The following is an 18,364-nucleotide window of genomic DNA, read 5'->3' on the forward strand; positions in this document are numbered from 1 at the left end:
GGTTTCTTATTTTCATGTGTTGCATTATGAAAACAAGATTAAAACAATGACTACTCTTTAAACTATGCAGCCAGCCTCCGATTCATGCCACCTATGGTTCGGACAGCATCAGTCGACTGAGGATTCCCTTTAGCGAAGCCTTATAATTAGTGAATGTAGCTGGGTGAAATCATGCGCCCATGTCCGCAAATCTCCTAAAATCCTTAGTCCCTAAACCGATGAGTTCTCCATTCACCTGGTCACTTAGCGGATTTACCAGCCAGAAACCCAGCGTTCCAGATTCTGTAGGAGTTGCAATAGTGCCATATTGGCATTGCCAGTCTCACAGGTGATTTTTCTGTTTTGGGGGAGGGGAATGGACAATAAAATGATATTTAACTCCATTTGTATAATAATCTTTATTAGTATTATTTAAAAGATACAAGAGATTCCTAAAGAAGCTAATAGTAATATACATCATACAAACAGGAAACAGAACTTAGGAAATACAGAATATTGTGCTCTGGCGTCTGGATAAAATAGCCACGCTGCCTAAATTTCTTGTATTTTGCTAACAAGGTTACAATTTGTCTAAATTCAGAAAAAGAAATAAACACGGGGACAGCGACACGTAGTGTATAAGTCATGTGTAGGGTCTCAGCCATAGCTCTACGGTTCTTGAACAAGGCGACGCCACCTAGATGCAATGTACAATATACATTAAGCCATTCGTGATGTTACATATGGATTTTCTAGAGTTCAAGAAGAAGTCACAGGCATTATTAATATCGGACAAGGTTCAATTCTTTAGGCCAAACATATCTAAAGTCTAACCATTGCCTATGTATAATGGAGACATCTAGGCTCATGAACACCGAGCCATTAGGCACAAAGTAGCCACCTCCACCGCATCCAGACAACGCGCGGACTGTAAATCCCCACCCCGTCCACCAGGATGCCATGTGCCGCCACATAACAAAAATCAGATAAAAGGACACATCCACCAACTCTGGTTAGGAAATCATACAAACTGGAATTGGAACATTCTATACATTGAAAACAATGGCTTCTCATTTTTGTAGAAAAAAAACAAAACAAAATTAAGATCCTTGAGTAAAGCAGTACCACGCAAGAAAAGAACCATCCTATGACTGGTACAAAGGTCCTATAATCCTGCTGGAGATCAATGAATGGAAAGCGCAAATACTACAGCCCTCCCACACATCGCAAAAGGGAAGATCCCACACCGCAACCTGAAATAGCAATATCCAGAGAAGTACACTTACTAATACACATACAGGGGATGGATGATGGGTAAACTGGCTATTACTTTATTAGTGTGCACTTAGTTTATATTTTTTTCCGTGCGGCTGCTTAATGGCTGAGGACAGCAAGAGCCCAAAAAGTGCAAAAGTCTTTGTAATGGGGAAAAAAGTGGCTCAGATAAAACAGGGGCGATATGCATGTGTAATAGGAAATACTGCAGGGGGGAATTATTCCTGAAAATACCAAAAAGTGATCTCCGTCACCTAACTACTTATAAGAATACCAACCGGGGGCAGATTAAAGTAGCCTGTCAGGTCCAATGACACTATTCACCTACAGATATAGGGAAAATCTGTTAAAATTGTTATTAAAGTGCCCAGCTGCTGTACTGAAAGCGCGGCATCAGGGAGAAAGTGAACTTTATTTCTCCCAGGAGCCACCGGCTTTCAGTCATGCAGATGTGGCCAGAGCAATTAGGATGAGCGCTCAAGGGTGCTGTAAGAACACAAGTAGTGAGTCCATCAGTACAGAGGCAGCTGTCAGTCAGTGACGGGGCGTGCTTACAGCGCTTTCACTGCTGTGAGTGGTGATTATTTGCTCCGGACACGCCTGCATGACTGAAAGCCGGCGGCTCACAGGAGAAATAAAGTAAATATTCTCCTTAGTGCTGCACTTTCAGTTCAGCATCTGGGCACCTTCATAATGTTATTAACTCCAAATCTGTAGGTTATATCATTATCATCTGATCTCATAGGTTGCTTTAAGCAGTCAGGAATGGCCGTACCGAAGCACCAGATAGCTAAATGTGCCCATACACTCTTGGGTAGCCATCTGCTTTCTCTCTCAACTCCTCCAATATACAGGAACGTTCAACTCAGCTCAGCACTTCTCCTCTATCCTTGTTGAAAATGCAGAAGGCCACAGTCCAGCAGCTGTGATGGCAGCTCATCTCCTCTGAATACAGAAGGAATTCAGAATGCAGATCCTCATGGTACCCCACACACAGATGCTTAGAAGGAAACTGAGGAGAGTCGGCCGACTTTATTCTATATGTAATCTATCCAAACTAGGAGCCTTCAAATGAGATGGTCCTCAAATTCAACATTAAACACAGCATACCTTATCAAAAAGAGCTATGAGATCTAATGAGACAGGTGTACTTACTTTGATAATTGTGTGAGAATGGTGGTATAATCCCCTGTTAAAATGCTCATCTTAACATCAGGATTGTACAGCCATTTTAACATGGATTTTCAAAGTAAGTACACCGGGTGTAAGATCTATTTAATATATGTAGTTTGTATCGTGAAATCTGGTGATGGGTCCGTTTTCAATTTGTAGATGATAGTTTATTAGTTGACTAATCCATAAAGGAAGTAGGTTTTTTTGTGCTCCGCTTCTTTTGCTGTTGGTTTTCGAGCATTATTGCACCCGTGTATGTTTGATGGTGAAACAGTGCGGCGTTTCAGAGAAGACCTACTATGAGAAGTCAGCTGAGGACAATGCATCTAAGAGGATTAGTCTAAGAGTCTGGTCCCTGGCGGATTCTCCCCAGTGCGCTTCCCTACACTGATAGGGAAAGACCTGTCAGTCATGGGGAGTGAGGCAAGGAGAAGCTGCCGAGGACCGGCTTCTTGGATTAGTCATCCAAGACGCAAAGCCCCCGCCCGGTTTTCAGACTGTTTTCTATGGAACGCCGCAGCTTTAAAGAGTAAAACATACAAGGCTGCAATAACAGCCAGTGTCTGCTTCATGCTGCCTGTGGTTTAGACAGCATGAATCTCATGACAGATTCCCTTTAATTAAAAGGTCATGTCTCCTTAGCCCGGTTTTATGCAGATCACATGACCTGGCCCTAGAGCCAGTTCTCCCGACCTGAGATGAATACTTCACATTTGGCTATGAAGCAGTATGCACAGGTCAAGAGACCTCCCCATGTCCCAATGGAAGAATGGTAAAACCGACCTTATTCTCAGCATCTGAAGATAGATCGTGGTTCACCAATCTGCAGTATGCTATTTATCTCAGGGACATCACAAGATGGGTCACCAAGGATCTGTCTCACAGGTCTATTAAAAAAAAATCATAACTCTGCATTGTGATGCTCCTAGAAATATACAAATAAATTATCATTTGGATATTAGTAGGGTTAGAGGCCTTCACCCCGACTCTAAAACCAGCATTGGGCTCGGTCCACACTACGTCTGTGCACACTGTTGGCACGTACACGCCAAGGCATCCGTCCACAAACGCTAAAAGTTAGGTGTAGACATTTCTGTGACTTTCCTAGTCATCTATATGGGGTTTGCAGAAATCCATGTGCGTGATACAACCCCTTTCAGATGAATAAAGGCTATAACAAAATCTGCTGTGTGAATATACCTATAAATGTATCTAATGCTGTAGAATATAATATTGCTCCCAGGGACCCAAGAGACTTGCGAAAGTCTCCATGTGTGGAGTAACGCCAAGGAGGCAATATTAGTGATAATGCAGACATTTTTCCAGCAAGTTATAATGAGTGCTCTTATAAAGCCCTGGTGTAAAACAACCTCCATTGGGGGGGTGCTGTTGGTGCCTTTTGTCCTAGCGTTAAACTCTAAAAGCCTAAAACCACAGCTGTCTTGATTGCTAAATTAACTATAATTTGTCATCCCCGATAGGAGCAGCAATATCCTGGAACTAGTGAAACAAAATTGCACTTTTAGGGAGTTATTTCCAAAAAATCAAGTTTTTTCCCTATCCAGAAGACAACTCACTGATTGCTGGGTGTCTGATCGCTGGGACCCTCTGCAATCCCAAGAATGGGTTCTGGAACACAAAAATTGGGGCCACAGCCTTGCAGAGGTTCGCCTGCTCAATGGTGATTTTGGATTTCTCCAGCCGACTTGTAGACAATGAATGGGGTGGAGATGCACATGCCCAATGCTGCGTGGTGCTCGGCTTTCTCAGTAAGCCCCATAAACAATGAACGGAGATCGAGCATGCCCAATGCTGCACTATGCTCTGTCTATCAGTCCTGTAGACCATGACTAGTGTCAATGTGCATGATCAACTTTGCACTCAGCTTTCTCCGTTAGTCCTGTAAACAATGAATGAAGTGAAGCTGCGAATGCTCGATGCTGCACTGTGCTCCGCTTTCTCGGTCAGTCCCATAAACAATGGAGGCCAAGCATGGACATATCTGCTCCACTGAGGATGGGGCACCGATCTTGATATTGCAGGAGGGGACCCAGCGTTTGGACCTGCAGCCATCAGTAATTTAATCAACTTATTATTTTGGAAATAACCCTATAATAAAAAAATACAGTAAGGCCTCAAAACACATATTTAATAGTTAATCTACAGTTCTGTTCACTGCTGACAGATGCCACAGGGATCATTGTGGAAGCCATCGCCACTCCGGGCTGTAAATATAGCTCCCCAATAGGTCATGGCGCCTTCACCAGAGATTTACAGTGGCAGTGCAGACAGGTAGAAACAGTATTATTCATGTTTGACCGTATAATACCCATGGCAAAGACAGAAAATAAAAGGGAAAACAACGGCTTTATATATGACACGCTAAAGCACAGAACAATGGCGGATGCAGGAACATGGACACGGGCGAGATATTCAAAGCTGCAAATTCTAGCAGCGCGGACGAAACTAAGTTGCATATTACGTAGTGCAATGGTATTCAGCTCATGTACAACTAACTCCTGTCAGAAGACATCATGAATATGGATAGTAAGCCTTCACATTGGCCTAGATGTTACACAACGTTGAAGAAACGCAGGTTCGTAAGCTCCAGCCTTCAGGAGCCTGCGTACACCAACCTGAAAATCAACAGCCAAAGGGTTTTCATGGGATGAGATAATAATGATATGATGACCCCTAGCCTGACAGTCTGATCTATGGGCACCCATGCCACCAGCACCTGGGTAATAAGCTGTGGTGGACTGTAGCCGAGGGCAAGAGAGCACGGCCCCGGGTGTAAAAGTGAGGTATGATGAAAACACCCCACACACAAGGGAGGATATTCCCTTTTCCAGGCAGAAGACTCTCGGGGTTCTGTTCTGAGGTAAATCCAGCAGTGTAGTGGTTAAAATTAAGATAATACCCAGAATCATTTTGATGAAAATCACATGAAACGATGGACAGTGGACAATTTTATGCAAAGGTGTGTTCTGGATAGCTGACTCTTATGGCTCCCCAGTAGCACGCCCGGACTAGACAAACTAAGCCTAAGAGGTAGGCCACCGCCCAGGAGACGTATGTCGCGTGGAAGCGTCTGGCGAAATCTTGTGTGCCGACCTGAAAAAACACAAAAAAACGTAGTCATGTAACCGTTACAAGTCATTATTGGAGACCGTCAACAAGCCTGTTCGATATGTCCTAAAGTAGTTTTCCCACAAACAAAGCAAAATTTTAATCAATAGATCTTTGAATAAGAAGATCCACAATTGGATGTGTTAAAAAAATTAGATGTTCCTGTGCTGAGATAATCTTATAAATGTGTCCCTGCTGTGTACTGTGTAATGGCTGTGTACCGTGTAGGAATATGGTCTGACCATATCACATCTCCTTGGCAGAAGAGGAAGCAAAAGAGAATACAGACAGGACAGCAGAGGATCACAGCTGCTTTCTGTGAGGTAAAACATTTCCATACTTGTTTAAAATTGGGCAAAGAAATGATTTACCTCACAACCCGTTGATGGGTCTGCAAAGTAACTTGGGATATCACTTATTGATAAAGTAAACGTTTCTGAATACTCAAAATGCCCATCCTGTTATACAGTAACTTATAGTTACATGACTTACGGTTAAGCCAACTCCTATAAAAATGCAGATCATTCCCATAGTAATGTACGCACAGCAGCGTCTGCGGGGTAACGCACTTCCTACAGATGATCTACAATACAAAAACAATTATATACAGTAAATCCATTAAGTTTTCAAGATGCAATCATCTCACCAATCTATCGCTATGCATGAAGTAACATTAGATGAGCAGGGAATAACTAGCACCAACATACGCCACAGCGCTGTACAGACAAGCTCCAATAGTCGGTGTTTCCAGTAGGACCCACCAGCCATTGCCTCCATCTCAGACCTCCTCATACTAGGTAGGGAGGTAACCAGAAGTAACATCTGAGCAAAGGGGCAGACAGACGTCTGGAGTTGCATGTTAGAAGGGGTCTTTAGTGGTGATAAAAGTCTACAGTCTCTGTGTGACTGCAGAATCTTGACTGTGCCCACACTGTCACGACTCTCCTGTGTTCCCCGTGCGAGTTGGCGGCCACACGACTGCATGTATGACAGTTACATCGTTATGGTCATGTGCTGACTTGTTTCTCCTCTGCTTTTGTCAATGTTTGAGAAAAGCACCGGAGAATCTTGTCGGCACATGACCAAAAATATGGAAACCTCATACATGCAGTCACGTGACCGCCAAATATCACAGGGAACACAGGAGAATCACGACAGTGTGCACATGGTCACCTTACGGCAGTCTGCAGTAATGTAGAGAAATTTAAAAAACTGACCGTCACATGCAAACAAACTTAAGTGAGAGCAGGTGCTAACCTAGAGTCACCAACTCCTAAACACTCAAAGGCTCCACTCTGTAGCGCCATAGCATGCAAATATGAAATATGAAAATTGAATTGCATTAGGTTCCCATTCAGATGAAGACTTTATTCTAAGAGACAAATGGCATTGTTAGGTCCTGGAAAAGAGTAACGCCTTACCGTGGATTCCAGGTACACATGAATTGGTCAATTTATGCGCTAAGCCTTCTCAATTTTTCATATTTCTAGTGCAGTAATGCAATTCAGTTTTCATATTTCATATTTGCATGCTATGGCGCTACAGAGTGCTGCCTTTTTTGTTTGCAGTCATGTAGAGGACTGCACACTTTTCTTCTCTGCTTAGAAGACCCGATTAAAGGCTAAAACCTTGTATTTGTGAAAACTATAATGACAGCCATATTAGTTATGATAAAGAAATGGTTGAACAGGATGAAAAGGCAATCTATAGGTAGAGATCAACCCTCCTAAGACTTTTATATGGGGATGTAGGTCATAAGAAGCTGAATAAAACGATACCTTGATATCTGCTATCTGATGTTTTATTCCAGAGAAATACATGTTTTCCTTAATCTGTAAGAGAGAGGCTAAGATCTCTGGGCCAGACATAGATCTCCCCAAGAATGTGCCTCCAGAGCTTATTGTAAATGAAAGGAGGTGTCATCAGTGTGAGACATGTAGATCAGGACAGCAGACTGTCAGTCACTACGTCTCACACTGGTAATGACCCCTTTGATACTATTTGGTGGCAGATTCTCCGGGAGATTTATGTTGCGCCCATAGATCTTAACAGCTCATTTACATATTAAGTAAAATGTGGATTTCTCTGGAATAAGACATCAGATGATGGATATCAAGGTATCATTTTATTCAGCTTCCTATGATTCACATGCCAATATAAACAGTTTAGGAGGGTTCATCCTATTGATAGATTCCCTTTAAAGAGTAACTAAACGTATATGTAGCGCCCCCACTCTGCCGCAGGGCCGAGGGGTACCCGGTACCGGGCCTCTGAGTCTCTGCTCTGGGGTAGTCACGGTGGCTAGGCCCCGGTCCGTGACCCTGCCGAGGGGCGCACAATCAGTGAATATAGATGTAGATAGTGGTAGCGGTTGTGAGGCTGTAGTGATGCGGTGCAGTGGTGCGGTGCAGCAAATAACGAGGACGCCAGGTTGCAGTCTCTTTACCTCTTTACTGTAGATCTCTGGGTCCTCAGTCCGGAATCCAGATCACCAGGCTGCGCAAGTCCGGCCGGTCCAATGGCACCTCCAGAGTTCCCTTAACAGGTGGAAATCTGTGCCTTCCTTCTAGCGCTATGTGTTGCGGTCCTTCCCTGCTGTGCTTACGGAAAGTCCCCACAACTGTTGTGTCTGTTTCTTAAGTTCCCTCACAACTTGATTAGATGATCTTCTGCTAATCTTCCGTCCCTCCCTGATGATGCGGTCAGGACGGCACCCGTTTGACGGGTAGGCTCGGAGCTCTTCCGGGACCCTAGAGTCGCCCCTCTCCACAAGTTGCCCCCCAAGACTGCATAGGTGATTTAGGTGAGACAGCCCGCCTTAGACTGACTGTCCTGCCGTAGGTTCGAAGTATTGCCTGAAGCTGTATGTAGAAATACTTCCTTCGGCGTTCCGGCCACCGGTTGTTTGCGCCTCAGTAGGATGTTGCCTCAGTCTTACAGCACGACCCCTACTGGTATTCTCCTTGTTGCTTCGATCTCGTTTCTCACTCAGCACAATCTATCTCGCTTCCAATCCCTTCTCGGGCACCGCCGCTATACTGAGCAGGCACGGTCCCTTTACGTTCGCTCTAGTTGCCAAGCCCCTGTCAGGATCCCACCCCTGACAGGGACCCTACTGAATCTTCTCCCGCAACACCCTCTGCCACAAGGTGTTGCCTGGTTCCCATCCAGTCAGCTTTCTGTCCAACTTCCTGCCTGACCCCCAGTTTTACCAGTGTGTGGAGAGTGGCCTAGTGAATAGAACCCTTAGCTCCCCCCGGAGGCCAGACTGTGAAATGTATTGGTGTCTGTGATACCTGATCAGATGAACTCCTTCAGTGCCATCAGACGTACCATAGCTTCCCTTAGTGGCGGAGCCACAGTACTGCAACGACCAGGACTCTGGGGCGCTGCATATACTTTTTATATGTTATTTTCCTTTAACCCCTTTTCCGACATCAGGCGTAATAGTACGCCGATGGTGGACACCCTTTGATGTGGGCTCCGGCGGTGAGCCCACATATTTCCCGGGACACGTCAGCCGTTTTGAACAGCTGACATGTGCCCGCAATAGCTGCGGGTGGATCGCGATCCACCCGCGGCTATTACTACCTCAAATGCCGCTGTCAAATGCTGACAGCGGCATTTAACAATTGCACCGAAATAAGCTCACCGCCTCTATGTAGCAGAGCCGATCGGGTTGCAGCAGCTTCTAGTCTCCCATGGAGACTATTAAAGCATGCCAAAAATAAAAAAAAAAGGTTTTTAAAAATATTTAAAATTTTTTTAAAAAAAATATAAAAAGTTCAAATCACCCCCCTTTAGCACCCAATCAAAATAAAACAAAAATAAAATCAAACATACACATATTTGGTATCGCTGCGTTCAGAATCGCCTGATCAATAAAAAAAAAAAAATGATTAACCTGATCGCTAATCAGCGTAGCGAGAAAAAAAAAAAGTTAAAACGCCAGAATTACTGTTTTTTTTTGGTCGCCGCAACATTGCATTAAAATGCAATAACCGGTGATCAAAAGAACGTATCTTCACCAAAATGGTATAATTAAAAACGTCAGCTCGGCACACAAAAAAATAAGCCCTCACCCAACCCGAGATCACGAAAAATGGAGATGCTACGGGTATCAGAAAATGGCGCAATTAATTTATTTTTTTTGTTTAGCAAAGTTCGAATTTTTTTTTCACTACTTACTGGTAGATAAGAAAGAACCTAGACATGTTAGGTGTCTATGACCTTGTAATGACCTGGAGAATCATAATGGCAGGTCAGTTTTAGCATTTAATGAACCTAGCAAAGAAGCCAAAACAAAAAACAAGTGTGGGATTGCACTTTTTTTGAAATTTCACAGCACTTGGAATTTTGTTCACATTTTCTAGTACACGATAGTAAAGTCAATGGTGTTGTTCAAAAGTACAACTCATCTCGCAAAAAACAAGCCCTCACATGGCCATATTGACAGAAAAATAAAAACGTTAGGGCTCTGGGAAGAAGGGGAGCAAAAAATGAAAACGCAAAACAGAAAAAAGCTCCAGTGGTTAAGGGGTTAATTACAAGCAGATCAGTAGGTATACAGGGTCTAGAGACCCCCATTGATCACTCAATATGGCCCAGAGAAATGCACAGCTCCTATCTATGCACTCACACAGTTTGGAGTATGGGTGCAGTAGACGGCATGGGCATCCATTCTCCAATCTGTCTGCACACTAAGTAGGAGTTGTGCGCTCTTGTAGCTAAGCTGCGCACTTCTGGAAGTGTATTTTTTACAGATTGGTGCGGGGGAAAAGACTGGACCTAAACCGATCGGTTTGCAATTAAAAGAGCAAGAAAAACATATACAAAATGTTAACACTTCGTTTCCCATTAAAGGGATTGGCCACTGGAAGAAATATATATATATATATATATATATATATATATATATATATATATATATATCCCAGCTTTCTTAGCCTGATTTATCACATGCCCTACAGGGTGGAAGCACGTGAAAAGCTGCAGAGGCACCAATGGAGGCAGGAGTCACGCAATGTATCACACAACCCTCTGAGCCTGTCACAACAGCTCAAGGAATGGACTCCACAAGACCTCTGAATCAACAAGATTGAAGCATCAGATGTTAAAAAAAATACATATTCCCTTTCAATCTGTTGCTAATTATTTGTGAATCCAGCATTCATATGCAATATAAGGCATTACCTGCTCTGGCTGCACATGTGGGCATGCAGATCTTTAAAATGTAAATCCATTCACGCCTTTATATCTTTTATCTGTTGCTACATTCCAGAATAATTAAGTGTTTTTACATAGAAATGAGGCTTTAAGTTCTCAGGGTGTGACGGAGCACACAACAATCCGCTGCCTCTTAGGCTTCTTTCACACTAGCGTCGGTACGGGGCCGTCGCCATGTGTCGGCCCGACGCACGTTGTGAAAGAAATGAACAACGGGGGCAGCGGATGCAGTTTTTCAACGCATCCGCTGCCCCATTGTAAGTTCCAGGGAGGAGGGGGCAGAGTTCCGGCCGCGCATGCGCGGTCGGAAATGGCGGACACGACGCATAAAAAAAATGTTACATGGAACTTTTTTTGTGCCGACGGTCCGCCAAAACACGACGCATCCGTCACATGACGGATGCGATGTGTGGCCATACATCGCAATGCGTCGCTAATGCAAGTGTATGGAGAAAAATGCATCCTGCGGGCAACTTTGCAGGATGCGTTTTTTCTCCAAAACGACGCATTGCGACGTACGTCACACGACGCAAGTGTGAAAGTAGCCTTAAGGTGGTCGTCATACGGACGGTGTGCTCTCAGGCTAAAGAGGCTGGTGCAGGGTGGGAAAACAACCTCGGGAGGCAGACGTTTGTTAAGTGCTCCATCACACCCAGAGCTCTTAAAAGCTTCCCTTCTACATGAAAACACTAATCATTCAGGAATGCAGAAACAAATAAAATAGGTGTCAAGGGATTTACATTTTAACCCCTTCACAACATGCGCTGTACATGTACGGCGCATGTTGTGTCCCTTCCTTTGATTTGGGCTTCGGCGCTGGACTTCAACAGCTGACATGTGCCTCTAACAGCCGTGGGTGGAATCGCAATCCACCCATGGCTGTTAACCTGTTAAATGCCGCTGTCAATCTCTGACAGCGGCATCTGTGATTGCACCGGACGCGCATCACTAATCCCGCCCATCGGCGCCTGTGTCACAAGACCGCGGGTCGCCGATGGGTTGGGATGGCAACCTGGGGTCTGCAGCAGACCTCTGTGGTTGTCATTGCTGTATTGCTATGGGCACCGCACAGTGGTTGGCCCTCGTAGCAAGCGAGCAATTCTGCTATTTAATTATTTAAAAAAATTATAAAAGTTCAAATCACCCCATTTGCCCCAAATGCCAGAATTAAGTTTTTTTGGACGTCACAAAACTGAATTAAATGCAATAATGGGAGGTCAAAAGATCGTATCTACATCAAAATAGTATCAATAAAAACGTTAGCCAGGCATGCAAAAAATAAGCCATAACCAAGCCCCAGATGCCAAAAAATGGAGACCCTACGGGTCTTGGAAAATGATGCAATTTTTTTTTTTTTTTTTTAAACAACTTTGGATTTTTTTTTTTTAACCTAGAGAATCATAATGGCAGGTCAGTTTTAGCAATTGGTGAGCATGGTTAAAAAAAACAAAACAAACAGTTGTGGAACTGCACATTTTTGCATTTTCATTGCTCTTGGAATTTTTTTTCCGTTATCCAGTACACGACATGGTAAAACCAATGGTGTCATTCAAAAGTGCAACTCGTCTCGTAAAAACAAGACCTTACATGGCCATATTGACGGAAAAATAAAAAACGTTATGGCTCTGGAAAGAAGGGGAGCAAAAAACAGAAATGCAAAAACGAAAATGGCTGCTGCTTGAAGGGGTTAAATGTACATGCATTGTTACATGTACAATTTGAAGGGGTAGTGGAGAGTAGACCTTATCTTAGTGAAAGATTCTTTTTAGGTCCTGTAAGAAGTGACCTTGCAAATTTTTTTCCTCCAGTATTTCAAGCAGATACTTGAGCAAATTGAGATCTGAGGACTTTAGAGGCCAATTCAACAATTTGAAATACCTTATTTATCAAGCACCTAAAAAAACACTCTAATAATCTTTGTTGTGTGGCTGAAAACACCAATTTTAAGAAATATTTGATGCCAGGAAGTGTGTACATGGACTGCACTAATGTTTAGGTAAGTGGTAGCATATTGCCCAGAGCACCACACTGCCTCCGCCTGCTTCTTTCTACACTGCTGCCATCTCCCCAGGTAACCTATGCACAGCAGATGGCCATATACCTGTTGTAAGAGGAAAATATGATTCTCTAGATGATGCCACCATTGCCCCTTGGTCCAATCCTGACGCTCACATGACCATTGTAGGAGCTCTTGGTGGAGGACAAGGTTAGCATGGGCATTCTGACAGGTCTTCTGCCATACAACCCCATGCCTGCCAAGCTGCGAAGTGCTATATAAATATATATTATATCCCACCTTTTAAGATGTACGAAAAGTTACAGTATTTTTCTGAAAATTGCCAACCTCCAAAGTATAACCTTAAAGTGGAGAACAACACACCGATTTACTATGAGTAAAGGTTTTAATCTCAGCTACACAATAGCGAAAGCAGTCTTGCGTCATTCATTTTTCTGCATCGGTTTGGATTATATGAATTTCTTACATTTTGTCCCATATTCATAAGAAGATTAGGAAGAAAAAACGAAAAGCCAAACAGTGTGACTATTGGCTCCATACAAAGATGAAACCGCTCATATGACTGCATTGTGACCGCATGAACACTGACATTTGCTCGGCCGTTAGTGACCGTCCCCCCTTGTGCTGGATTCCTCCCCGCAGCACACCAGACACGCTGCTCCATCATACTCACATTCTCTTGCAGTGCGGGCACTTTGCCAAAGTGTTGAACCTCAGCTCCATCCACTGTAAATTGAGAAAAGACTGAGTTTATTTATTTTTCATCTCAGCGTCATCGGAATATCACAGACAAAAAGAATCTTCTGTCCCATGGTCAAATGAACAGTAAATGAGGTCTGCCCGCAACCATGCCCCTCAGACAGGAAGGTTCCCGTGCTTTGGAGAAAGTGGGTCAATGACTGGTTGACAAAAGACAGACGGGAAAGGATCTACAAAAGTGCCAACTTCTCCTAATACAGCTCGGCATAATAATACCGCACCGGCCTCTGCTGGAACCAGACTTCTTCTGGAGTTTACAGTATTTTGGGAAGAGAACGTGAACTTGTGAAACGAAGGCCATCTCTAATCATACAGGAGGAATACGAGCCAAAACACTACGGACAGAAAATACCTATACAATATACGAGAGGTTGACCATCTCCAAATGCCCGGCCAACCCCTTCCTTCACTCCTGTGGCCATTATTTTTTAAAAATGTTATAAATCTTCTACTATTTGTTTTCAATAATACGACTAAGAGGGTTTGTTTTCTGTCTTTAGAAGAGCTTGGTTTTGTAAATTTTATGTATATATATATATATATATATATATATATATATATATATATATATATATATATATATATATATATATATATATATATATATATATATATATATATATATATATATATACACACACACATACACAGTACAGACCAAAAGTTTGGACACGCCTTCTCATTTAAAGATTTTTCTGTATTTTCATGACTATGAAAATTGTACATTCACACTGGAGGCATCAAAATTATGAATTAACACATGTGGAATTATATGCTTAACAAAGTGTGAAACAACTGAAATGATGTCTTATATTCTAGGTTCTTCAAAGTAGCCACCTTTTGCTTTGATGACTGCTTTGCACACTCTTGGCATTCTCTTGATGAGCTTCAAGAGGTAGTCACCAAGAATGGCCACTTCCCCAGTCCCACTAACGGGAGCTCTGTGGAACGCTCGCTCTGTCTGCAACAAGCTTTCTTACATCCATGATCTTTTTGTTACTTCCAAACTTTCCTTCCTCGCCATCACGGAAACCTGGCTCACCCCTTCTGACACAGCCTCTCCTGCTGCACTTTCCTATGGTGGCTTCCATTTTTCTCACACACCCCGCTCCAGCAGCAAGCATGGCGGAGGAGTTGGTTTTCTCCTGTCAGATAACTGCTCCTTCACCCCAATCCCACTGCCACCATCTGTTACCCTCCCTTCCTTTGAGGTTCACTCTGTGCACATCTATGCCCCCACCAACCTCCAACTGGCATTTATCGCCCCCCAGGGCCAGCCACCACCTTCTTTGACCACTTCACCACCTGGCTACTTAATTTCCTTTCTGCAGACATCCCCACTATCATCATGGGCGACTTCAACATCCCCATTGACACTTCCCTCTCAGCTGCCACTAAACTTCTATCTCTCACTTCCTCCTTCGGCCTTGCTAAATGGTTTTCTGCAGCCACTCACAAAGATGGTCACACATTGGAGCTCATCTTCACCTGCCTCTGCTCCCTATCTAACCTCTCTAAATCACCGCTTCCTCTTTCTGACCACAATCTACTCACATTCTCTTCCCTCTCCACTCCTTGTCTACAATCCTCACCCCACAAACTTGCACACCCTCGCAGAAATCTTAAACACCTTGATCTACATTCACTCTCTGAATCCCTCCTCCCTCTCACAGACATAAGTTCCATACACAATGCGGATGACGCTGCGGCTCTATATAACACCACAATAGCTGCAGCTTTGGAATCTCTTGCCCCTCTCACACATACCAACGCTCGCAAAATCAACAAACAGCCCTGGCACACCAGCCTGACCAAAGAACTGAGGCGAGCTTCCAGGGCTGCAGAGCGGAGATGGAAAAGATCTCACTCCAACGAGCACTTTATCACATTCAAACAGTCCCTCACTACTTTCAAGGCCACACTCACCACAGCTAAACAAACCTACTTCTCGTCTCTCATATCCTCCCTGTTTGACAACCCTAAACAGTTATTCAACACCTTCAACTCTCTCCTCCTTCCCCCAGCACCTCCTCCCTCCCCACTCATCTCAGCTGAAGACTTTGCCTCATTTTTCAAGCAGAAGATTGAGAACATTAGAGACAGTTTTAGTCGACAACCCCCAGAGACCTTCCTCCCAACTACCCAGCCCTCCACCTCGAAAACCAACATCTCCACCATTACAGAAGATTGACTCTCCACTCTACTCTCAAGATCGCATCTTACCACCTGTGCACTTGACCCGATCCCTTCCCACTTCATCCCAAAACTCGCCATAGTCTTCATCCCAACTCTAACCCATCTCTTCAACCTATCACTAACAACTGGTGTTTTCCCCTCAAGCTTTAAACATGCCTCAATCACACCTATCCTCAAAAAGCCCTCTCTTGACCCATCCTCTGTATCTAGCTATCGCCCTATATCACTTCTCCCCTATGCCTCAAAACTACTGGAACAACACGTCCATCTTGAACTGTCCTCCCATCTATCTTCCTGCTCCCTTTTCGACCGCTGACAATCAGGCTTCCGGTCACACCACTCCACTGAAACTGCCCTAACAAAGGTCACCAATGACCTATTAACCGCCAAGAGCAAGCGGCACTTCTCTATCCTCCTCCTCCTGGACCTGTCCTCTGCCTTTGACACAGTGGACCATTCCCTGTTACTACAGACTCTCTCATCCCTTGGCATCACAGACTTGGCCCTATCCTGGATCTCGTCATACCTAACTGACCGAACATTCAGCATCTCCCATTCACACACCACCTCCTCACCTTGCCCCCTATCTGTCGGAGTCCCGCAAGGACTGCTCTTCTCCATTTACATCTTTGGCCTGGGACAGCTCATAGAATCTCACGGTTTTCAGTATCATCTCTATGCTGATGACACACAGATCTACATCTCCGGACCAGATATCACCACCCTACTAACCAGAATCCCTCAATGTCTATCCGCTATTCCATCCTTCTTCTTCGCTATAATTCTAAAACTTAACATGGACAAAACAGAATTCATTGTCTTTCCCCCATCTCATGCGACCCCCCCACAAGCTTGCTGTCTCAGGGTAATCCTTGACACTGATCTCTCCTTCAAACCGCATATCCAAGCCCTTTCCACTTCCTGCCACCTTCAACTCAAAAATATTTCACGGATCCGTACTTTCCTAAACCAAGAATCTGCAAAAACCCTAGTCCATGCCCTCATCATCTCCCACCTCGACTACTGTAATCTCCTGCTCTGTTGCCTCCCCTCTAACACTCTCGCACCCCTCCAATCTATTCTAAACTCTGCTGCCCGACTAATCCACCTGTCCCCACCGCTATTCCCCGGCCACTCCCCTCTGTCAATCCCTTCACTGGCTCCCCATTACCCAGAGACTCCAGTACAAAAGCCTAACCATGACATACAAAGCCATCCACAACCTGTCTCCTCCATACATCTGTGACCTCGTCTCCCAGTACTTTCCTGCACGCAACCTCCGATCCTCACAAGATCTCCTTCTCTACTCCCCTCTTATCTCCTCTTCCCACAATCGTATACAAGATTTCTCTCGCGCATCACCCCTACTCTGGAACTCTCTACCACAACATATCAGACTCTCACCTACCATCGAAACCTTCAAAAAGAACCTGAAGACCTACCTCTTCCGGCATGCCTACAACCTGCAGTAACCACCGATTGACCAGCTCTATCCTCACCTACTGTATCCTCACCCATCCCTTGTAGATTGTGAGCCCTCGCGGGCAGGGTCCTCTCTCCTCCTGTACCAGTTGTGTCTTGTATTGTTCAAGATTATTGTACCCGTTTTTATTATGTGTACCCCTCCTCACATGTAAAGCGCCATGGAATAGATGGCGCTATAATAATAACTAATAATAATAACTATAATAACTATAATAACAATAAATATATATATACACACACACACAGATACATGCATACATATACACACACTTACATATATACATACACTTGGGGTAAGCAGAGTTTTTCAGCACTTTGAAAATCCCCCCTCTGCTTTTTCACATGACATTGTCCCAGAAGATGGTGGGTGAGGGGGATCGAGGGAGTAGCGGGTCACAAGAGGCAGGAGCTAGCGGCTGCAGCTAAAAAGAAATGACTATTCACTGCACTTGCAGTGAACATTCATTTCTCTTACAGTGCACAAACAGTGTCAGGCAGCAGTCACCGGCTTCAAAGCAGCTGCCGGGCTATCATTGGTGCCCGCTCATTAAGGTAATAAATATTCACCTCTCTCCACTCCGATAAGCATGGAGAGTGGTGACTATTCAATACCTTAATGAGCGGGGCCACGGGACAAGAACGAGACACTACAAGGGCACGCATGGAAGGTAAAGGATGTTTTGTTTTATTCTGCTTTTCTCATGGAGGCCATATATACAAGGATGGAGATAAGGAGCCATGCATGCAAGGATGGGAATAAGGAGCCATGAATGCAAGGATGGGAATAAGGAACCATGTATGCTTTATTATTAGATTTTGCATGTAGGAGGTTCACAAACATTATGTGCATGACAGCGCAGCAAAATCATCACTGCCAGTCAGACAGCCGTGGTTCCCACTATCAAAAGACAGCGTGAGCCCGCTGCTGTGATCGGAGGTATAAAGTTCACCTCTGGTCACTGGTATCGGCTGATGGGAGTGATACTCAGGCTGCGTTCCCAGCCGGGATGAACTGCGGTGACCGCGGTGAGATCTCCGCAGTTCAGTCCAGCTGGGAACGCAGCCTCAGTGACCCGAGGTAGCCTTGATGACGTCACTACTAGTCACTGATGCTGCGCTCACAGC

General features: G+C 44.3%; 1 protein-coding gene across 1 annotated transcript in view; it reads right to left on the bottom strand.

The window, feature by feature from the left end:
* Positions 1–379: 379 nt before the first annotated feature.
* PIP4P2 (phosphatidylinositol-4,5-bisphosphate 4-phosphatase 2) overlaps positions 380–18,364 on the bottom strand; it is a 57,059-nt gene continuing 39,074 nt past the window's right edge. Inside the window, exons 5-7 of the mRNA XM_077270821.1 lie at positions 13,473–13,525; positions 6,049–6,139; positions 380–5,541 (exon numbers count right to left, since the gene is read on the bottom strand). Of these exons, the coding sequence (XP_077126936.1) occupies positions 5,398–5,541; positions 6,049–6,139; positions 13,473–13,525 (288 nt within the window). The 3' untranslated portion in view covers positions 380–5,397. The remainder of the gene's footprint in view (positions 5,542–6,048; positions 6,140–13,472; positions 13,526–18,364) is intronic.

The sequence above is a fragment of the Ranitomeya variabilis genome, chromosome 6 (genome assembly GCF_051348905.1).
Source record: "Ranitomeya variabilis isolate aRanVar5 chromosome 6, aRanVar5.hap1, whole genome shotgun sequence".
Lineage (NCBI taxonomy): Eukaryota > Metazoa > Chordata > Amphibia > Anura > Dendrobatidae > Ranitomeya > Ranitomeya variabilis.